The sequence below is a fragment of the Amblyomma americanum genome, chromosome 7, assembly GCF_052857255.1.
Source record: "Amblyomma americanum isolate KBUSLIRL-KWMA chromosome 7, ASM5285725v1, whole genome shotgun sequence".
Taxonomy (NCBI): Eukaryota; Metazoa; Arthropoda; class Arachnida; order Ixodida; family Ixodidae; genus Amblyomma; species Amblyomma americanum.
In genome coordinates, this window is record NC_135503.1 from 1,141,992 (window position 1) to 1,165,916 (window position 23,925).

At 49.5% G+C, this 23,925-nt stretch overlaps 1 protein-coding gene across 6 annotated transcripts in view; it reads right to left on the reverse strand.

Moving 5' to 3' along the window:
- LOC144098251 (oxysterol-binding protein-related protein 9-like) overlaps window positions 1–23,925 on the reverse strand; it is a 165,642-nt gene that overhangs the window by 46,254 nt on the left and 95,463 nt on the right. For all 6 annotated transcript variants that reach the window (XM_077630755.1, XM_077630751.1, XM_077630754.1 and 3 more), the window contains 4 exons: window positions 22,814–23,013; window positions 21,169–21,343; window positions 12,435–12,531; window positions 8,566–8,691 (listed from right to left, as the gene is read on the reverse strand). In XM_077630755.1, the coding sequence (XP_077486881.1) occupies window positions 8,566–8,691; window positions 12,435–12,531; window positions 21,169–21,343; window positions 22,814–23,013 (598 nt within the window). The remainder of the gene's footprint in view (window positions 1–8,565; window positions 8,692–12,434; window positions 12,532–21,168; window positions 21,344–22,813; window positions 23,014–23,925) is intronic.

Genomic DNA, 23,925 nt, shown 5'->3' on the forward strand with positions numbered 1-23,925 from the left:
ACGAGCTGTCGGAATGCCTTGAGACCATTGAGGAGAGGGAGCAAAAAGAGAAAGACGAGCGCGAACGTAAAGAACAAAAAGAGAAAGAAGAGCGCGACCGTCAACACGCTTTGGAAATGAAGCGTCTCGAGGTAGAGATGGAACGCGCTCGTAATGGAAGTCAGGCACACGGTGCAGGAGAACGGGTATCGTTCAAAATGACTGACCTGATGCGGCCGTTTAAGCTTGGAGAGGACATTGGTTTGTTCCTGGTTAACTTTGAGCGAACGTGCGAGAAGCAGGGGTTCTCTCGGGAAACGTGGCCACAGCGCTTGCTCACTTTGTTACCCGCCGAGGCGGCCGACGTAGTCGCTCGCTTGAAGAGAGAGGAGGCAGAGGATTTCGACCAAGTGAAATCGAGTCTGCTAAAAAAGTACAGGCTGTCAGCGGAGGCGTTCCGTCGGAAGTTTCGGGAAAATGAAAAAGGCAGAAATGAGTCATATACAGAGTTTGCCTACAGGCTTATGTCAAACATGCAGGAGTGGCTCAAAGAAGAGAAAGCGTTTGGTGACCACGAGAAAATTCTGCAGTGTTTCGGGCTGGAACAGTTTTATAGTCGGTTACCTGAGAACGTGCGGTACTGGGTCTTGGATAGGCCAGACGTTAGTACAGTGGCTAAAGCCGCCGAGCTAGCCGAGGAGTTTGTGACGCGTCGGGCTCGCGGAGCTAAGGACGGTCAAAAGGGTGAATTTGGCTCCAAGTCTGAGAGGCCGAAGTTCACACCCATGAGAGCAAGGGGGGACACGCGTAGTGCGGATGCGAGTGAAAGCAGTCCGACCGAACGTAAGGAGACGGCGGCAGCCGAAGCCGAACGCAGAAAGCGGTTCGAGGCGAGGCAAGCGCGCGTGTGTTATACGTGCCAGAAGCCGGGTCACTTTTCGGCGCAGTGTCCAGAAACAAAAACAAAAGTCGTTTTTTTGTCATTATGCAGCACTGACGAGAACATGAAGCTTCTCGAGCCTTACATGCGAGACTTCCTCGTGAACGGGAAAGAGTGCCGAGTGCTTCGTGATTCCGCAGCTACAATGGATGTAGTTCACCCCTCTTACGTAGAACCCGATATGTTCACGGGCGAGTGCGCATGGATCAAGCAAGCCGTGGAAGCTCACAGCGTGTGTCTGCCCGTAGCAAAAGTGGTTATTGAAGGACCTTTCGGAGCAATTGAGACGGAGGCCGCAGTGTCATCTATGCTGCCCCCCCAGTACCCGTACCTATTTTCGAACCGGTCCGATCACCTCCTGCGCGAGAAGGGTCTTTTGTTTGGTGAGGCTAGCGTTCAGTCCTTAACCAGATCGAGAGTTCGGGAGCTCGCTGCAAAGGCGGTAGTTGCGGGGCCGACGTTGTCGAGCAATGAGAAAGGGTCGGAGGCGCAGCAAGCTGATATTCAGAGCACGTCCGAACTGAATAAAATTGAGCCTGTAGCGCTGAAGGCACCAGGTACTGGAGAGGAAATGTCCGACACGGGAAAATTAGAAGAGCTATCTACAGATTTGCTCATCGCGCCTACGTCCGATGGACTTAATAGGTTGCTAAAAGTCAGCCGGTCGGCTTTGATAGCAGAGCAAAAAAAGGATGGCAGCCTAGAAAACATGCGCTGCAATGTCAAAGAAGGTATCGCCAAGAAAAATGTTCGTTTTGTGGAAAGAGGTGGGGTCCTGTACCGGAAGTATCTAGACCGCAGAGGAGTCGAGTTCGATCAGCTGATCGTGCCTCAGTGCTACCGTCAGGATCTGTTGCGCTTGTCGCATGGCGGTTCGTGGTCCGGACACCTAGGAGTTAAGAAGACTAAGGACCGTCTCTTGCAAGAGTACTATTGGCCAGGGTGTTTTCGTGACGTAGAAACCTTTGTGAGGACATGTGACACCTGTCAGCGGGTTGGCAAACCAGGGGACAAATCGAGGGCGCCGTTGAAGTTGGTACCTATCATTACGGAGCCTTTTAGACGGCTCGTTATTGATACAGTGGGACCTCTGCCGGTAACAGCCACGGGGTACAGACACATTTTGACTGTGATCTGCCCAGCGACAAAGTTCCCTGAAGCAGTGCCGCTTAAAGATCTCAGCTCAGTTGAGATAGTCAATGCACTACTGTCCATATTTGCGCGAGTTGGTTTTCCTGCGGAAATCCAGTCAGATCAGGGCACAGTGTTTACCAGCGCTTTGACGACAGCCTTTCTCGAAAGGTGTGGGGTAAAGCTGTTACACAGCTCAGTGTACCACCCACAGTCGAATTCCGTTGAGAAGCTCCACTCCGTCATGAAGCGCGTGTTGAGAGCATTGTGTTTTGAGCAACAAAGTGATTGGGAGCTGTGTCTGCCTGGGGTGATGTTTGCATTAAGGACCGCGCCGCATGCGGCTACGGGGTTTTCGCCAGCTGAGCTGGTGTACGGTCGCTCGCTGCGGTCTCCGCTTCGCATGCTTCGAGACTCGTGGGAAGGCAGGGGCGACGACCCAGTCGTGGTCGAGTACGTGCTTAGTCTCCTTGAACGCTTAAGAAGGGCACAGGAGTTGTCAGGTGAAGCAATGGCAAAGGCCCAGCAGAGGGCCAAGGTTTATTATGATCGGACAGCCAGGGCCCGTCGTTTTGAGGTGGGCGATGAGGTAATGGTATTGCGCACATCGCTAAAAAACAAACTCGACGTGCAGTGGGAGGGCCCAGCACGGATTGTTCAAAAACTGTCGGATGTTAACTACGTGGTGAGTCTGCCAGGAAAGCGGAAAGCACAGCAAGTTTACCACTGTAATCTGCTCAAACCCTATAGACAACGGGAAGCAGTGGTGTGTATGATGGTAAACGTTCCCGAAGAGCTTCCGGTCGAGCTTCCGGGACTAGGCTCAGTGACGAACAGGGAAGACACTGATCAGGTCATTAGTGACTTACTCAGTAAAGCACCGCTGTCGCCTGAGCAGAAAACCGAACTACACCAACTCTTACAAGAGTTTCAAGGTCAGTTCTCTGAGAGGCCTGGTAGGACTTCTGTCCTTACTCATGATATAGAACTTACCTCGCCAGAGCCAGTACGATCCAAGGCGTACCGGGTGTCACCCCGCCAGCGCGATATTATGGAGGCTGAGGTAAAGAAAATGCTACAGCTCGGTGTTATTGAGGCGGGTGAGAGTGATTATACCTCCCCTTTGATTTTAGTTGAGGTACCGGGCAAGGAACCTCGTCCTTGCGTCGACTACCGCAGGCTTAATTCTATCACTAAGGATCAAATTTATCCGATCCCTAACATCGAGGAGCGCCTTGAGAAAGTTAGTAGCGCTCAGTTTATTTCCACCCTAGATCTTGTCAGGGGTTATTGGCAGGTTCCACTTACAGAAGAGGCTAGTAGGTATGCGGCGTTCATTTCACCAATGGGAACATTCCGTCCTAAAGTTTTGAGTTTTGGTTTGAAGAACGCGCCATACTGCTTTTCAAGCCTCATGGACAAAGTGTTGCGAGGACAGGAAGAATTCGCTTTACCGTATTTAGACGACGTAGCGATATTCTCCGCATCCTGGTCTGAGCATATGGCACACTTGCGGGCAGTGCTAACCCGCCTGCGCGAAGCGGGCTTGACAGTCAAGGCTCCCAAGTGCCAATTAGCACAGGCCGAGGTTGTCTACCTCGGTCACGTGATTGGACAGGGTCGTCGCCGCCCCTCTGAAATAAAGGTGGCCGCTGTGCGAGACTTCCCGCAACCGCGCACGAAGACCGATATTCGGTCGTTCTTGGGTGTCGCCGGCTACTATCAGAGGTACATCCCCAGGTACTCCGATATCGCGGCTCCCCTGACGGATGCTCTAAGAAAAACAGAGCCCCAAACAGTCGTCTGGAGCGAGACAAAGGAGAGAGCTTTTAGCGCCCTAAAGAGCGCCCTAACAAGCCAGCCTGTGCTACGATCGCCAGACTATACCAAAGGGTTCGTTGTTCAGTGCGATGCTAGTGAGCGAGGCATGGGCGTTGTACTGTGCCAAAGGGACAATGGAGAAGTGGAACACCCCGTCCTGTATGCTAGTCGTAAGCTGACCTGTCGTGAGCAGGCGTACAGCGCCACCGAGAAAGAGTGTGCGTGTCTCGTGTGGGCCGTTCAGAAATTGTCATGCTACCTAGCCGGCTCGAGGTTTATCATTGAGACGGATCACTGCCCTCTCCAATGGCTGCAGAACATCTCTCCCAAAAATGGCCGCCTCCTGCGCTGGAGCCTCGCTTTGCAACAATATTCCTTTGAGGTGCGTTACAAAAAGGGGAGTCTCAACGGTAACGCCGATGGCTTAAGTCGAAGCCCCTAACGTAGGAATCCGCCTCAAAGTTGTTGGTTACTGATGTTTTCTTCCTGAGGCAGGATTTGTAACATATTGCTTTTGTTTAGTGTTTCAAAGTGATTATGTGCTTTCTAGTGCAATTTTCCAATTTGTGGACGCGTTCTGAGTGCTGCTTGACTACTGTAAGGAACTAGGCAGTAGTATAAAAGGGGAAAGAGCCTGGCAGAGCTTAGTGAGGGTTGTCTCGTGCTTGCTGACTGAGCGGTTGCGTTTCGGCGTAGTTCTAACGCTTGCTGGGAACGAGCACAAAAATGGCAACTCTCCCGAAGTCACTTTGCAGTACCCTGTATGAACCTGAACCTGAGAACGAGGCCTTCTCTGTGCGCTGCGCTCAAGCAACGTCGAGGGACCACCGGTTTCGATTATGAGCATCATCGAGCGACATCCCTCTGGACAGCGGATGCAGTCCCCTGACCATCGGGATCTCCTTCTCCCGGCGGGGCGGTCTGTTACGTCTCGCCTACAGCGCGCGGTATAGCCGGCGCGGATGCACCGGATGCCGCGGCTTCGTTCATCGCTGCCGCAACGCCTCCCGCCAAGCGCGTCCAGGCAGGTTTCAGTGCCACGTGTCGTCGTGCGTGCGTGTTTGTGTGTGTGCATGTTTTGCCCACGCTTGTCAAAGCGCGGCAGCCGGGGAGAGGAGCTCTCCAACTGGGAGGCGAGGAGGTCTGACCGGCGCCGGACTGGCGGACGCGTCCGTCACGTCTGGACATGTTGAAGCGACGCCGTATCGGGCGCCTCTTCCCAAGCCGTTCCCTCTTGCCCTCGACTCCGAGGGTATAAAAAAAGACAGCTGCGCCGGACGAGAGAGACTTCGATTTGCTTCCTTCGAGTAACGTGGTCGCCCTGACCGGCTGCTCTTTTGCGATGCCAGAATAAACAAGTTGTTCTGTTGCCAGTCGACTCATCCTTTGCCGGGACCTTCGGATGTTTCCTGCTTTGCCCCAGGCCGCCAGGCCAACGCTACCCTTGGGGCTTGCAACCCAAATGCAACAAAGCGTAAGATCGTACCGGTATCTTGGCATACATATAACTAACACCCTGTCCTGGAAACTTCATATAGAACATATAGCATCTAAAGCAAACAAAACGCTTGGCTATCTTCGAAGAAATTTTACACTTGCTCCATCTTCATTAAAATCATTATTATACATGACCTACGTACGACCGCAAATGGAATACGCTTCATCTATATGGGACCCTGGACAGGTCTCACTGACACAGGTTCTGGAAACTGTCCAGAATCGTGCAACTAGATTCATTTTAGGCAATTACCATCGTACATCTAGCGTCACCCAAATGAAAAAGTCTTTAAACCTCCTGCCCCTAGCTACCCGCCGTAAGCACTTCCGCATCTGCCTATTCCATAAGATTTTCTACTCCAATTTTCAACTTCGCTCTCGATGGATTCAACCAGCACCGTTCATTTCTCACCGTCGTGATCATCAACACAAGGTCACAGTGCCTCATTGTAACACAGTGACATGTGCGCAATCATATTTTCCGCTAACTTCTAAAGAATGGAATTCCCTACCCGCATCATTAACTAGCATCACTGATTCAACTCAATTTAGAAGAATACTTACCACTCTGATTACATAATGATCGATTTTATATTTTATTGGAGTGTTGTGTTCTCCACGTATTAGTATTGTTCTTAAACTATTTTATTAATCTGCTCCGTGTTCATTTTGCTCACTTCTTTTTATCCTGCCTCCGTTGTTCTATAGTTTTGTATGAATTGTGCTTTGTTTATTTTTCTTGTTAACAACTGCCCTTCCCCTCTGAAATGTACTTTGTACCTTGAGGGTATCACAAATAAATAAATAAATAAATAAATAAATAAATAAATAAATAGGAGTGGTGAAAAACACTTGTACATTAGCTAAAATACCGGATGCAACCTGCCCTAAGCACGATGGCGTACACTCAACCAGAAAAACAAAATCGTCAACAAAACGAGAGATCCTGACCCCATGTGGGCTGGTAAGCCTCTCTTGGAGGCTCCTGTCTGGAAAAGTCATGCCCCCACCTCATCAGACGCTGTCCACGTGTCGGACCACGGCCCACTCTCTGTTGCGCTTCATTTACCAGGCCGGCCTGGAGAATGTAGCGATACTTGGCGCCTTGACATCTTGGTACTGCACGATACACAGGCTTTATGTGGATTGCAAGCAGTCGTGACGTCGCTTGCACAAACCAAGCTGGGACCGCGCGACTGGGATGCGCTCAAGGAAGAATGGCGTGGCGCGTGCATCCGAGCAGGCCGTCGGAAGCGCGAAGCTGTCGTACTCAAAGATTGCTTGCGGAGCATCCGCGTCGTCCGGCTGGGCGGTTCGTAGACGCCGGAGGCTCAGGCCTATACTTGCAATTCCTGCGTGACCGATACTCGCGCCTACTGTGCCTGCAGGCCCGAACGCATGGCAGCACGTAACCTCCAACCCTTGCGTCTATAACGCGGGATGCGAGCGCGGGGCTAGGGGGCTCGTGGAGGAGAACAGGGATAGTTCCGAACGTCGCGATATCAAGTGCGTGTTTTGGAACTGCTTGACCTCTTCCTTCACTGCTTCACCTCCGAGCAAAACGACACAAGGCAGGAATACGCAACACGTGTCAGAGTTTGGCTCCCTTCTTCCGCGGCTTAGCGAAGACGCTTGCATCCCTCGTGCGTCTAGCCACTGCCACTGAGGTGCTATATCCGTCCTGCGGGATTTGAATGCAGACGCTTCTCCGGGAACTGACGGCGTACCTGTAGAGTTTTACCGCTCATGCTGGCTGCAAATACATCCTGTGCTAGTCACGACTCTCAACAGCAAACTTGCCCGCGAATTCGTTCTACGCTCGTTAGGGAGAGGTCGGATCGTGTTGTCCCCAAAGCCGGACAGAGACGGGCGAAAGCCGTCTAGCTGCCGCGCTATTACGCTACTAAACACAGACTACAAAATTCTTACGGCTCTTCTTGTTCAACGAAGTGACCACCTCCTCCCTCAGCTTATTTGTCCCCAGCAATGTTGCTGTTTTCTTGGGCGTAGTATTTTCAGCTCACTAACCTTAATTCGGGACCTCATTGAGTACACGAATGCGCCTGGGACCAGCGGAGTCGTGGTCAGTCTGGATCAAGAGAGGGCGTTCTATCGCTTAGAACACTCCCACTTGGAAGGGATCCTTAGCTGCTACATCTTCTCGGGAGCATTCATTGAACTCCTTCGACTGCTGTACTGCCACATGGCTTCCGACGTCCTCTTAAATGGGGTTGCTACGCCGTCCTTCGTGGTGACACGAGGCGTCAGGCAGGGCTGTCCCCTTTCGTCAGTGTTCTTCGTGCTCGCGATAGGCCCTTTGTTGCGACTCGTAGAGGGCACGGCTTCAGTTCGTGGCCTGGCCCTGCCTGATGGCGCCTCGCAGGTAAAGGTTACTGCATACGCGGATGACGTCACCTTGCTCATGCGTGATGCAGCCAGCCTTGGGATGGGGAGTTCGGCTGGCATGCTCCCGAGCGTACTTGAACGTTCCGAACACGTCATAATTTTGGGAGTACGTTTTGGGCGAGCGGCGCGTCTACACGCATGTGGTAGAGTATTGTCGCAGCAGTACAGAAACAAGTAGCTACTGTCGCCGCTTCCCCTTGCCGCTAAGAGAGAGGGCAGACTTTGTGAAAAAGTATCGTGCAGCAAGCTATGCTATGGTTTGCTGCACGCGTCGCACTACCTCCTTCTCCAGCAGTGCGTGAACTACACGCTCTGACGTTTGGCTGTTTCTAGTAAGTCCGAACCGAACTAGTTTCGCTGCACGGTCGCACTACCTCCTTCTCCAGCAGTGCGTGAACGACACGCTCTGGTGTTTGGCTTTTCTACTAAGGCCGAACCGAACTAGTTTCGCGAGCCCACCTCCGCCTCGAATGCAACAGCGGAGGATGAAGCGTGCCATGCTTGGTAACGTTTTGCAGAGTATTATGCGCCAAATGGACCATGCACTTTGCAGGTCAGGCAGATAATGTAGCTAGGCACCCCTGCTCTTGCGCTGGCTAGAGAGCCACCGTCGTTCCCTGGTGCCACGCGCCCGCAGCAGTGGCCCCTTTGCCGTACTACGCCGCAGCAGCGCGCATGTAGTACATACAGCTTGAGGAAGTGCTCCCCGAAGGGGCTTGGTCTCCCTAGTCCGTGCCGTGAGTTCTACCTCCGAGACTCGACGGCAAAGCCAAGAGCAGCTGTGTACCCACCCCGGAGGCCCAGGTGGCTGTCACGCTGTCCGTCCAGCGGCCGCGGAGTCGCACGAAAGGCCGCTCCGAGACCGGGTTGTACACGTCGGTGTGGACGCAGTGCTTCTGGCTCCCGGGCACCGGCGGCTGCGGACACAAACGGGCTACAGGAGGGAAGCATACAGCGCAGGGGCACCCGCGGTGCATCGGGGCTAATAAGGTGGATTGTTGAGCTAGTTGGTGCATGATCGTATGAGCGTGCATGAGCAGCATCGTCCTCGTCTGTGTGTTTCTTCGATGTCTTCGTTTACTTTCCGCTGCCATTTATTCGATCATGCACCAACTAGCTCAACAATCCACCTTATTAGCATCGGGGCTGTCCGCGCATGCGCTTTCACCGGATGCGTTACCCTAGCTGCCGCTGGGGCGCTAACCGGTTGCTAGAACTGCGCGTGGCACGCTGTCAGGGCCTGTAACAGTGGCCGCCATACCGACATCAGACGCGAGAAAAGCTGCAAGCGAAAAATGGGGATTACGGCGAATGCGCGAAGAGCCGGCTCACACCGCAAGTGCCGTCACAAACATCGCCGCCGAAGCCTAAGCACCCGAACATTTTTAAGGCTAAAGCCTTTGATAGCTCATACTGGCGGCCACGAGCCTATCCGTGCGATGTCGCGCTCTTCAGCAACTCGATAAGAAAAAAAAAACCTTTGTGCACGATGGGATTTGAACCACCATCCGTCCGTTCCGCAGCCGAGAGTGCGAACGACTAAGCTACTTCCTGCCAACGCATATGTAGTTCTTGTCTACGACGCTGAAGAGTGTTTGCGGAAAGCCGTAGAATCGGACGGATGCCTCCCAAACGCCCTCCAGTGTTTCCAGCATTTAAGATTCGCAAACAATAGTGTACTTAATGAACATCTTAACCACATGTCAGTGGCACAAGCCGCAACACGACGCTAAAGGCGTTCGCCCCACCCCACTTTAGGTCAATCAAACTGCCCCCCTGAATTTTTGAGCTTAAACATTAAACAATCGCCACCAAATAGCTTCGACGTTGTTACAGTGGGTGCTAGAGTTAATAACTGCCAAACATCGGTTTAGATTCACAGCATCAATGGGGAACTTTCTTTTGCATTTGCAGCCATGAAATCGTCTCAAAAAGCAATAATTTCATCTTGAATAGAAAAAGAGGCTGCTTAAACAGCCGGCCAGTGCTAAGCAGGTCTTGACAACGGGGGCAACCTTGGCTGACGCTGTCATTAGCCGTCATCGGGGCAGACGTGCTGCACCTGCGGAGCCAAGACCTCATTACATATTTCAACAATTTTAGCATGCCAGTTGTAGAGGACTAGGCCTCATATTCCACGCATTCTTCAGACCTTCGTAGGCATGCAAACTTTCAGAAAGCAGTGCCTGCGCGGGCAGTTCTACTATATACTCCCACATGTGAAACCTCCGGCCACCGAAAAGCGCGAACCAATTGATCGCAAAAATCAGCATCCACCGCTATGCAATGGGTGACATTCAAAAAGTCGTCACTTTCTGGCTCGCTATACACATGGCTCGCTATACATATACCGATTTTCTATAATCAATAACATACAGTATGGATTCAGGCGTAATATGAGCACTGTAGATCTTCTTGAAGATTGCTGCGATCGCATTAACTTGCATATAGATAGAAACGAGGTTGTCCTTAGATTATGTTTAGACTTATCCAAAGCTTTTGACACTGTTGACCACGGGATTTTGTTACAGAAACTAGACAGAATTGGGTTTCGCGGGCCTTATCAGCTTTCTTTCAATAGCTACCTCTCCAATCGTGCTCAGGTTGTGAGAGTCAAAGATGACTTCAGCCATTTCAAATTAATTCTATATGGCGTGCCACAAGGTTCCGTTTCAGCACCTTTCCTTTTTAATATTTATGTCAATGATTTAGCACATCTAGGTCTGAATTCATTACTCTACCAATACGCCGATGACACGGCGTTGCTTGTTTCGCACGAGTCATACAATAGGGCTGCAGAGCTGCTACAGTCGGATGTTAAACAAGTGTGCTACTGGTTTTCAGGTAATCAGATTTACATAAATAAGCAAAAAACAACTTTGGTTTGTTTCAGAAATCCACATAAAAAAGTTATATTAAATGAATCTGTTATTCTGCATGGTAATGTTTGCTTTAGTTGCCAGTGTGTTCCTTTACCCTTCTCTGAAACAGTCAAATATCTGGGCATTCATTTTAACGCCACCATGACCTGGACAGCCCATGTTGAGCATCTCATCAAACGTCTCCGTGTAATTTCTATGCATCTGTACAGGATAAAATTCAATACTTCTGTAAGGCTGCGTCAACTGGTGTTTAAGGCCCTAGGGGAGTACGTTTTAAGTTATGGCGTCACTATTTATGGTTCGTGTGCATCGTCAAGAATCAGTCAAATCAATAGAATACTGAGCAGAATTTCCGCTAACGTTTTGTATGGCACGTCAATGGAGGCCCTTGAAAGCACCAAACGGATGCTCGTTGCTGATATGTTCTGCGTTGAAGATCTATTCACGCATGTAGTAATTACCAGAAATTATTTCTCAAATAAATTTAAACACCCTGAAAACAAGCTCAAGGTATTAAGAAAAATAAATCCGTTCAAACTTTCCAAGGTATATACTAACTACGGGAAAAGGTGCCGAATGTTCTACATCCCATTTCATTTTAACCAGCTTCCAACTGAAATGCTATCATTACAACCCCTTAAAGAGGTAAAATGTAGAATAAAGTTCTGGCTTAATATGTCAAAAGCCTTGTAGGCTTGCATTAAAAGAATGCTCTAAATACTTGAGTTTGCCATCCCATGTGAATCTAGGTTGTTTAAGTTGTTTTTGAACCTGTGTAAATAAGTGTCTTAATTTGGCAGTGTGCATTCGTGATATTGTTCTTTTTTGTATTTAGGAATATTATGTGTCTTATTGCAATAAGCTTTGTTGTGTAGTATTTGTTTTGTTTCTACATACAGGAAACTATGTTTTTTCGTAAATACTGAGCCTGTACTTCGTTTGATTGCCGTGACCCGCCCGCAAGCGCACTTGCGCTTCCGCAGGCACACTTATTTCAACTTGTAATTGTGACAAATAAATATGTATGTATGCATGCATGTATGTATGTATGTATGTATGTATGTATGTATGTATGTATGTATGTATGTATGTATGTATGTATGTATGTATGTATGTATGTATGTATGTATGTATGTATGTATGTATGTATGTATGTATGTATGTATGTATGTATGTATGTATGTATGTATGTATGTATGTATGTATGTATGTATGTATGTATGTATGTATGTATGTATGTATGTATGTATGTATGTATGTATGTATGTATGTATGTATGTATGTATGTATGTATGTATGTATGTATGTATGTATGTATGTATGTATGTATGTATGTATGTATGTATGTATGTATGTATGTATGGAGGGATCCGCGTTGCTAATTGTAGGCTTCTGTATTTGCTACATCATGCATCGGTGGGATCGATAGATCGGGACCCTGATTTTGCTTCACTGGATCTGTATCTTCGCCACGGTTCACTATGTCGATGTTGCACAATTTTGTTGAACGTGCGTGCAGAAATCGGATGTTGCGCCATTTGGATATGAAGACATCGGCTGAAGGAAACAATCAATATTCTAGGTGGATTTCCTTGACCACGCTTGACCGATCTCATTTCAGAGAAATAGGATCATCAGCACTTAGGCTTAGCGACGGTCGCGTGTCCTGGAATGGTCCTTCATAAATGTTCGTTCGCGCGCCTTTCTGTGCCTCGCCTCTCTGAGGGCAGGTACAAAGCGCGCCCAAGAACCCACGCATGCGCAGAAAGAATACTTACTTTCGCCATAAATTTCATTCTGGCACGGTAACCGGTCTCGCGGCATCTGACGTTCACGATGCCACACAACTCGAACCACGGTTTGCTGGAAACGTTCCTGCAGCAGGCATGTTGGTGTGAAAAGTCAGCTGCCGACGGAAAAGAAAACGGCTCTCTACTTGGATGTCAAGCCTTCTCGGAAAAATTTTTTTGAAAATTGTAATATACTGTTATGGAAATATTGTAAGTCCATTCTTCTGATATGTAGTAAAATCTTTTAAACTGTTTCCATTGATTGCATCTAACAGTTAAGGCTTCCATAGAAAGGAATTCTTTTGACGATTGAAAAGACGTTAATCGAAAAAAATGTAAGACTGCCGGCGGGTGATCTGCAGATATATTAATTGTTATAGTGACATCTTGCATGATGTGAAGAAATTGCGTTCATCAATGGTGTCGCGTTCAAAAATGCCTTTGTCCAGAATTGTTGGGTATGGTATCCACATGGACATTATACAGTTCGCGAAGAGGCTGGCAACTGCAAACTGGATTCGCCTTCTGAGTATGCGCTCGAGAGGATATTTTCTCTGCTCCATCATCAACAGCGGGTGGGCAGTGAGTTGGTTCATAATCTCCGTCGCATTTCTACAATTCGCTATGCAGTCAAACGTGCTTTAGAAATAACCTTAATTGCAACCTTTTGTTTATTACTTGGGCACACGATGTTATGAACTGAAAGATTAATCACGTGGGAACAAATGCGCACAACATAGCCGTGAGGCGTAGTAAACAAAAAAAAATTGGAAAAAAACTTATTGGGAACTTAAGCTCCGCCTTTGAGGGTATGCGCAAGAGCGTTAACGGCTCACTTGAGCAGTTTCTCTTCACTGTTCTTTGTTCACATTCACATATTTGTCAAAGTTATCACAGCTGTTTCCACATTGTCTTTAACTCTTCCACACTACAGTTAACGCACCTAACTAGTATCTGACTGCCTAGCACGGCTCCAGTTCACTTCTCTCATCGACATTTCTAAGCTCCTAATTAAGCTAATACCACACACACACACACACACACACACACACACACACACACACACACACACACACACACACACACACACACACACACACACACACACACACACACACACACACACACACACACACACACACACACACACACACACACACACACACACACACACACACACACACACACACACACACACACACACACACACACACACACACACACACACACACACACACACACACACACACACACACACACACACACACACACACACACACACACACACACACACACACACACACACACACACACACACACACACACACACACACACACACACACACACACACACACACACACACACACACACACACACACACACACACACACACACACACACACACACACACACACACACACACACACACACACACACACACACACACACACACACACACACACACACACACACACACACACACACACACACACACACACACACACACACACACACACACACACACACACACACACACACACACACACACACACACACACACACACACACACACACACACACACACACACACACACACACACACACACACACACACACACACACACACACACACACACATCACTCCCCTTGTATCTGAGCAAGGTCAACGTGCCTACGTGGCCTAGTCGGTAACGTGCATGGCTGCCTGTTTCCGTTTCACGAAACAGTTTCCGTTCAAGCTTGCAGTACAGCAGAAACACAACAGAAACAATACTAAGCACATAGATGGACTCCTCCTTTCATGTCTGTCTCTGAGGCATCTGTATTTCATCGTGCGGTGCGCCGTCTAACAGCGACGACCTACGCCCCTCTCCGAACCCGAGAGGACCGCGCGTGTCGGCTCCGCTTTTCGGCTACAACGCGGCCTTCCAAGGTATTGGCTCCTCGCTGTCGGCTAACCGTCGTTCCCACCGCAGTAGCGTATTTATTTTGAACTGCCGAACGACCGGCGCCGGGGCAGCGTAATGAACCTCAAAAAGTAAAGAATAGAGCTCTCCTCGGGTTGCGCCCGTAGCGCGTGCAGAGCAATAAAATAGAATATTCCTCGCTCCGACAGATTTCGTGACCCGGACGCGATTCCGTTGGAAGGGAAACGTCAAGGGCTTATGGTCTGCGACGACTAAAAGTCCCGGCCCTTCAGGAAGTGGCGAAAATGCCTGATGGCGACGTACACCGCGACGAGTTCTCGACCGAAGGTGCTGTATAGCCTCAGGTGGCTTCAGCTTTTGTGAGGCAAAGCCGAGAGGCTGCCAACCTTAGACGAGGTGCTCGAGAACTGCGCCGATAGCAATGCCCGATGCATCAATAACGATGCGAAGTGAAGACTCTGGAACGGTATGTATCAGCATGGTGGTGTGTCTGCGAGCGCCTTCTTGGCAGCAGTGAATGGATATGCAGCGTCTTCAGGCCACTCAAGTGCCGCAGCCGGATCTTTTTTTTCGGTAGTCGAAAGGTGCGTCGGAGGCTTCAGGAAATTGGCACACTTCGAGAGAAAGCGGCGATGGAAGTCCAGAAGGCCCAAGAATTCTCTGACTTTTCAATTGAAGTGGGAAAGGGTCCTGAATTACCTTCACTTTGCTCTCGAGAGGCCTGACACCTTGTGGAGCGACAAGGTGGCCTAGAAACTCTATTGTATCTGCGCCAATGAGGCACTTGTTCGGGTTGATGACGATCGAGCCGTAATCATCAAGCCGAAGAGCACGCGCAGGTGAGCTTCATGCTCAGAACCGGAGGAGCTTGCGACGAGGAGATCATCGAGGTAAGCAAACATGAGTCGAGATATCGCGTGACCTCGTTGGCAATTCACTGAAAAGCCTGTGTAGCGTTGCGCAATCCAAAAGGCATCATCATATACTCAAAGAGGCCGAATGGTGCGCTAATCGCCGTCTTCGAGATATCGGCGGGCTCGACAGGAATTTGATGGTAAGCTTTCGCTAAGTCACTCTTGGAGAAGATCGTGCAGCCGGCCAGATTTGATGCACCTACACTGCTCGCGAGATCCGCCAAGCTAGCTTTATCTCGGAGTTCACTGCGGATCTCCGTCACGTCCGTGGGCCGGAGAATGCTGCGGCTGATGCACGCTTCTGTGTCGGTGCTAAGGCGTCCCAAACACCAGTGGACATGGAGGAGCTAGCAGCCAGTGACCAAGAGCTGCATCGCCTTGTACCTCAACCACATCCCTGTCCTTCGCTGATTGTCCGCTGCCGTTTTCCTCCGCGCTAATTACGTGCGAGAAATCCACGACGCTTTCTTCAGCTGGGGAACGCGGCGGGCGCTGACGTTTCGGCGCGACGCCCCTCTCGTGGCCAGCGGTGCGAGGCTATGGGGGAGAACGTCCTCCCACATCTCGTCCCGTCCGGCCATGGAGTATCCCCCATGCCCTAGCGTGAGCGAACGTTCGCTCGTAACCGTGCTGGTGAGTCAGACGACCTTGATTCCTCAGTGCATTTTGTTGCTAGCTTGCGTTATGGTAAAGCGAAGGTGGGCACTTCAATGCGAAGGTGGGCAAGAAGCAGGCTGACGACCACGCGGTAGGTGACTATGGGATAGGCTCTAGAAATAGCAGGGGAGAGTTATTAGTCGAATTCGCGGATAGAAATAATTTACGGATCATGAATACCTTCTTCCGCAAACGAGAAAACAGGAAGTGGACCTGGAAGAGCCCCAATGGGGAGATTAAAAATGAAATCGACTTCATACTATGCGCTAAACCTGGCATCATTAAGGATGTGGCCGTCCTCGGAAAGGTGCGTTGTAGCGACCACAGAATGGTAAGGTCTAGAATTAGCTTAGACTTGAAGAGGGAAAGGAAGAAGCTAGTGAAGAAGAAGACCATTAACGAGTTAGCCGTAAGAGGGAAAGCACACGAGTTTAGGATAGCGCTGCAAAACAGATATTCGGCTTTAACTGAGGAAGATGATCTTGATGTTCATTCAATGCACGATAATCTGACGTCAATAATTATGGTGTGCGCAGTAGAAGTAGGCGGTAGGACAGTTCGAAAGGATACCGGGAAGCTATCTTAGGTGACGAAAGATCTGATTAAGAAGCGCCAAAACATGAGGGCATCTAACCCTACCGATAAAATAGAACTAACAGAGCTATCAAAGTTAATAAATAAGCGCAAGGTAGCCGACATAAGGAAGTTTAATATGGAGAGAATAGAGCATGCTATAAAGAACGGAGGTAGCCTAAAAACAGTGAAGAGGAAACTAGGCATAGATAAAAACCAGATGTATGCATTAAGAGTCAAGCAGGGCAATGTCATTAGCAATATGGATAAGATAGTTAACTTAGCCGAAGAGTTCTACACAGACCTGTACAGTAGCCAATGTAATCAGAGCGTTAATGAGAAAGACAGCAGTGCACAGCAATGCGTCATCCCGCCAGTAACGAAAGATGAAGTAAAGAAAGCCTTAGAAGCAATGAAAAGGGGAAAAGCAGCTGGGGAGGATCAGGTAACAGCAGATCTGTTGAAGGATGGAGGGGACATCGTGCTAGAAAAACTAGCCACCCTGTATACGCAATGCCTTATGACCTCGGCTGTACCAGAAGCTTGGAAGAATGCAAACATTATCTTAATTCATAAGAAGGGCCGATCAGCTTACTATCCGTTGCCTACAAAGTTATTTACTAAAGTAATCCCTAATAGAGTCAGGGCAACGTTAGACTTTAATCAACCAAATGATCAGGCAGGCTTTCGTAAAGGATATTCCACAATAGATCATATTCACACTATCAACCAGGTGATAGAGAAATGCGCAGAATATAGCCAACCTCTATATATAGCTTTCATTGATTACGAGAAAGCATTCGACTCAGTGGAAACCTCAGCAGTCATACAGGCATTGCGTAATCAGGGGGTAGAAGAGCCTTATGTCAAAGTACTCGAAGATATATATAACAACTGCACAGCTACTATAGTCCTCCATAAAGTCAGCAATAAAATTCCAATAAGGAAGGGCGTCAGGCAAGGAGACACGATCTCGCCAATGCTGTTCACCGCATGTTTACAGGAGGTATTTCGAGGCCTGAATTGGGAACAGTTGGGAATAAGAATAAATGTAGAATACCTAAATAATCTGCGATTTGCTGATGACATTGCCTTGCTGAGTCACTCAGGAGGTGAACTGCAAATCATGATCAATGAGTTAGACAGGCAGAGCAGATCGATGGGTCTAAAAATTAACATGCAGAAAACCAAGGTAATGTTCAACAGCCTAGCAAGGGAACAACAGTACACAATTGGCAGCGAGAGCCTAGAAATTGTGACGGAATACGTCTACTTAGGGCAGGTAGTGACCGCTGATACGGATCATCAAAGGGAGATAACTAGAAGGATAAGAATGGGGTGGAGCGCATATGGCAAATTCTCGCAGATCATGAGTGGCAGTTTACCAATTTCCCTCAAGAGGAAAGTGTACAACAGCATAATCTTACCGGTACTCACCTACGGGGCAGAAACGTGGAGGCTAACGAAAAGAGTTCAGCTTAAGTTAAGGACAACGTAAGTTAAGGACAACGCAGCGAGCCATGGAAAGAAAAATGATAGGTGTAACGTTAAGAGACCGGAAGCGGGCAGAGTGGGTGAGGGAACAAACACGGATTAATGACATCCTAGTCGAAATCAAGAGAAAGAAATGGGCTTGGGCAGGGCATGTAATGCGAAGGCAAGATAACCGCTGGTCCTTAAGGTTAACGGAGTGGATTCCAAGAGAAAGTAAGCGTAGCAGGGAGCGGCAGAAGGTTAGGTGGGCGGATGAGATTAAGAAGTTTGCAGGCAAAGGGTGGATGCAGCTGGCAAAGGACAGGGTTAATTGGAGAGACATGGGAGAGGCCTTTGCCCTGCAGTGGATGTAGTAAGGCTGATGATGATGATGATGATGATGCGTTATGGTTGCTATAGCTACAAATACCTGTTTGTGTCAGCCAGAGTGTAGTTCCTTTGTTTCGCCTCAGAGCAAGGCCCGCCGGCGTCGGAGTGCGCTTGGCAGCGTACGCGATCACGGGGCGGGGTGCAGACGGTTTTGATCTGTGTCAGCCGCGGTGAAGCGGGGAGAACGTATTCATATCTTCGCCAATGAGCCCCTCGCCCCCGGAGCGAGTGTATAGCGCAATAAATCGGAACTGCCTTAGCTCCGAACGGCCCTGTGCGCGCACCCACAACGCACAGTCCTACTCAATTCTATGTCTACCTGCCGATCCTTTACGCTGGCCCTAGTCTTAATTGCCGCGCGTCGTTCTTGCTTTAAAAAAGCCGCACGAGAGACCAACCGATGCATTGCAATGGAAGTAATTTCAAAAAGAATTAATTTTTTTCAGCGAGATTACTGCAGTGAAGTAATTCATTACACTACAAGTTAGGGGAAAGTAATCCATTTACAGTAATTCAGTTCCTGCCATGTGTGTGTCTATGCCCTTGCAGTGCACTCAGTAATTATTAAGGTCGGGAGGGGGTGATGGCATTCCGCTCAGTAACCGTCCGCAGAGAACAAATTTCAAACAAGTCGCCGTGGTGGCTCAGTGGTTATGGCGCTCGGCTGCTGAATCCAAAGACGCGGGTTCGATCCCAGCTGCTTCGATGGAGGCGAAATTCTAGAAGTCCGTGTACTGTGCCATTTCAGTGCACGTTAAAGGACCCCCAGAAATTCCCGGAGCTCTTCACTGAGTCGTTTTGGGACGTTAAACCCGCATAAACAATTTCAAAAATGTCTATATATGCGCGCATAGTATGTAAGCAGGTCACTTGCAGAACTCCACGAAGCACAGAGGTAATACTATGTTCGACGCATCCGTGCAACGCGTTTCCAATTTCAGTAAACTGTCAGAAAACGGCCAATGGAAATATCTCGTCGCCAAGTGTCGTTAATTCGCAGCGAATTGCTGAGTCCTTCATTTTCGGATTTAATTTTTTTCTCGCTGAAAAATCAGGTGAGATTCTTTGAGCTCGGTTTCGGGTACAAGTCGCGTTATTCAGCGAAAAGTTTTATAATATCGTGAGTTTTGCTTAAAACGCGCAGTTTCGGAACAGCGTTTGTCTTGGGTGTACAAGCTGCATGAGGCTGCCGGAATGCAACGGCATCTTCCAAAATGCCACAGCGGAGGAGGCAGCGCTGTCGTGTCAGGGCAGCGAAATGACTCCATCTCAGTTATTCCTTCAAGCACTTTCAAAGCTGCAATGAACGCACAGACGACGCTCCGACGCTTCAGAATGTAGTGCTTGTACAAAATAGGGATACGGGAACATGTAATAGCGAAAGTGCGCATGCGCCAAACGGTATTTCATATAGAGATTTAATGTAGTACGCTCGCGTTACGTATGCAATTTCCCCAGTTTAGCGTGCGCGACTCTTGGACGTCCAAACGTCGCTTCAAAAACAGCGACCCCCTTCGAAGCAGGACCCCTCGCCTCGGACTGAATTCGTCGTTGTTGCTGCCGTTTTCTGCACGCTTGCTGGCCACAAATGAGCCGCCTGGCGTTCGCTTCGTCTCATCTCGCTTGTAACAAAAAGATGTGAGCGATAAATTCGCTTTATATTCGACTCTGCCGCTTCTAGTCCTAAGAGGGGCGTCGGTTTGTTGACGTAAATGGTCCCCGTTCCAATAAGCGGACGGCACCACTGGGCTCAGCTTCTAATTGAGCCTGCGTTTGCATATATGCTGGACTAAAAATGTGAAAGTGACAAATGGCATAACATCCTGCCAAAAGCTTGCGCTTAGTAAGCGTGAATGCGCTTATGGTCGATTTAGGCAATTTTCTAACACGCTTGAGGCGCTGTCCTGATTGGCTGAGGTAGGCTAGCTCCCTTCCATAGCGCTGCAAGGAACTTACGAGATGGAGCATAGATCGCCGCCGCAGGGGCCCAGGCGTCTTCCTAGTTTGCTCCACTACGGGTGGTTTTTTACAGCGAAACACATGCGACTGTAGGTGCTCGTTTTAGAGCGCCGCTTCCTGCGATCCGCGTCGTCGGCGTAACCAGCAGCAGGGCCATCTGGAAGACGTATGGCTGCTACGGGAAGACATGCCACCTGCCATTGCTGTGTGAGGGTGGCATGTGAACAAGAGCTGCGCTATAATTTTGCATTACCACACTACCGTAATCGTCTGTCATATTTTTTTTGTTCGGAATATCAAAAATGGCATCCTCCTTGCTCGTTATTCCATTAACTATACGAGAACCGCAGATTAAGTTGTATAAAAGAGTTCAGCAAATGAGATGTTTAATTTTTTTTATAACCTTTTGCAATTATTTCATTGCGTGGATCAACATCTCATACGCAGCACTTCCGGGTCCGTGCCTTTGTTTGTGCACTGCGGAAACATTCATACAACACCGCGGCTACCACTTAAGGCGCCTTTGAGTAGAGCGTTGATTAGGATGAGACGTCTTCCGAGTGCTCGTGTTTTTTCCTCTAGGTTCTAAAACGTACTTTTCTAACTTATCTTCAGATTGGGACGCGTCTTGAACAACACGCGTTAAAACAGGCTAAATTCACCGTTTAACTGAAAACATCATTGTGGAATAAGCACAATTAGATATCTGCTAATTTTCATGCCATGCAAACCACGTGGCACATTTTCGGGTAGAAATCGAGTTTTAAGAAATCCCTTCTTGGTGCAACAACCGCGTCAAAGAACTGGGGAGCCGTCCGAGCTCTCACCGTACGCATCCGGCGGGCAGCTCCAGGTGGTACTCTTCCGCATACTGGCTCAGGTAGAGGCTGACCTTTCCGCGCAGGCGCAGCTGCAGATACGAGCCCACGCAGAAGGCCTCCGGCTGGAGCTGCGCCGACGCCCGGATGCCGCTGGCCGCGCTCTCGGCGTACAGGCACGTCTCTGCGAGGGTTTGTCTTTGATAGGGTCCCGCCTCGAAAGATTGCCTGCCTTGAAGGTGACGAAGCATCCGATTAACAAGTGCTTTATCTTTAGCCGAGCGGGAACCTCCCGGCACTGCGTGACGTTTGCGTGGAAACAGCTGACGCAGAACCTCAATCAGGCTCTGACAGCCAAACGAGCTGCGACCACGAAGCCTGGAGCTTTTTTTACAGCGCCGACTGGCCGGCGCCTTGTAACGGCGCTGGTCTCAGAGAGGACCACATTGCACACCTTTCAGAGCGTATAATAGGAAAGGAAAGAGTGGCGCTGGTGCACACAGCAGTGGCCACTTTGTCCTCCCGAGCAGTCTCCGCCGGTAGTCTAACGCACCTCGTGGCCCTTCTTGGACTCGTTAAATGTGACGCCGGCATACACTCACTACGCTTCTGTCACTGTAGCAGAGGCCAAACAACACAAGAAGAATGAATGAATGAATGAATGAATGAATGAATGAATGAATGAATGAATGAATGAATGAATGAATGAATGAGCTGTTCATTTAGAAGAAAGGGAGGCCGTTTGTTGGGGATTGGGTTGTTAAGAACCTATGGACCTATTAGATACATGGGCTCTTGGGTGGTCGAGCCACGTTGTACACTGCTTTGTAGAGGCCATTACATATTTGCCAATATCTTCCCAGATGTCGTTCGCTCCGAATGTGCACGACATTCCTCGCCGCCGGTGGGAAAATCATGCTTGGCGACGAGGTCGTCGCGTCCCTTGCGGAACTCTGAGCAATGGCAAACTCGGTGGTGCAGACCAGCGCGGTACGCAGAGCCGCAGCACGGGCACTTCATCACGTCTATGCATTGCCTCCACGACGCCAGCGAGCGCTGATAAGCCATTTACGGATGATTTTGCTGTGTACGCAGCATCGGCAATGATCTTATTAACAAAGATGCCGTGAGAGAGCAGTTAAGGTATCGAGGTAACCCGGTGGTGTAACAGCCTTAAGTCGAGCACAGCCTCTCTCTTTGGCACGCTCTAGTCTGCCCATTAGGACAGCAAAGTTTAAACCATGGCAGGTGCGAAAAGTCTAGTCCTCACAACTCAAACACGAGGAAACTTGCTGACCTCAACCGCCGACTTCGCCTCACTTAGTGACGTTCTGATCTCGAGGTCGGTACCTCATGAATACCGCCGTTAATGCCCGCGAGGACCCCGAGGGCAAACAAACATATAAGCAATTTAAGAAATAAACACCCAGATAGCGTAATTGTGCATTAACGCCCTGGTATTTTAAAGAGTAAATTTTCAGTGTCGTGCCATGGCTCAGTGTTCCGCAGTCTTGTACCAAGTTTTCTCATGCCACTTGTCAGTCACTTCACTGCCTTGCCTTTACAATATCAGATCAGGAATTGGTCGTCTAAGAAAGGGGCTCTTGTTGAGACGCGGTACGGCTCAGCATCGGACGACAGAGCAGCTCCTTACGCGGCGGGAAGACGGACACTTGCTCGGCCACGTAGCACAGGTCTCCGCAGCGCAGTTGCCAGGAGCACCGGTGCGTCTCCCCCAGCACTGGACTCAGAGGCTTGGTGGCGTCGTCGCTCCGCTTGACGTAGTAGAGACCCGCCAGGTACCAGCGCAGAACACGCAGCATCCGCTCAGACGCACGCGTAGACGCGCCGATCCTGCACTGACGCCGAAAAGAACCGCTCTGCTCCTCGGCCTCAGCGCCGCCTCTTTACTCTCCCTTTCTGCGCCGGCTTTAGTTCGCTACGGGCGCTGCCACTGGACGTGCGGAAAAGCTTTGTGAGCGTGTTGACCTGAGTTTGAAGTGATCTGAATGTCCGGTGCCCGTACCAAATTAATCCGGGCCCTCAAAACAATTTACAAGGCGCGTGCTGCTGATGACACCTCTGGCCGCCGTCCGCTTACGTCATCCATTGGATACGGGGTGGTTTTCTCCTCGCAGCGCCGCATTTGAGTTAAGCAACGTCCGCAGTGTTCTGCTACAATGACACAGGATGAAGCTCCCCGTCTGGGTCATCCGAATCTGATGATGATGAATTTTTATGGCGCAAGGCATTTTTGTCTACAAGCATGGACCCAGAAGACCCAAGCAGTTCATCCGAGATAAGCAGAGCACCAGGCCAGGGCAGAGCTTGCGCCCATTTTGCCACCGGTGAGGACCCGGCAGCACTAGGGATCGAACGCTGCACCTCCCGCATTTGAGATGGATGCTCAAGCCACCGCTGCGGCCACCATCGGAATCTCGCATAGTGCACCACCTCGCAATACAATCGGCGAGGGTGCGCATTCTGCAGACTGGTTACTGTATTATATGCTCGAATAAATGAAGACAAGAACTTAAGACAGAGGCTTATTAATCCGAAAGCATTACTAGACTATCTCGGCGAAAAGGTGTCCGCAAAACGTGGAAGCGAAATGTAAAAGATGTCGAGGTCTGAGAGCTACTGCGCCCTTTCCTTTCATCAAAAACATTTCCTTTCCTCAAAGCATATGCTTTCGCGGGGTTGAGGAGTCCACCGAGATGTCGAGGTCTGAGAGCTACTGCGCCCTTTCCTTTCGTCAAAAACATT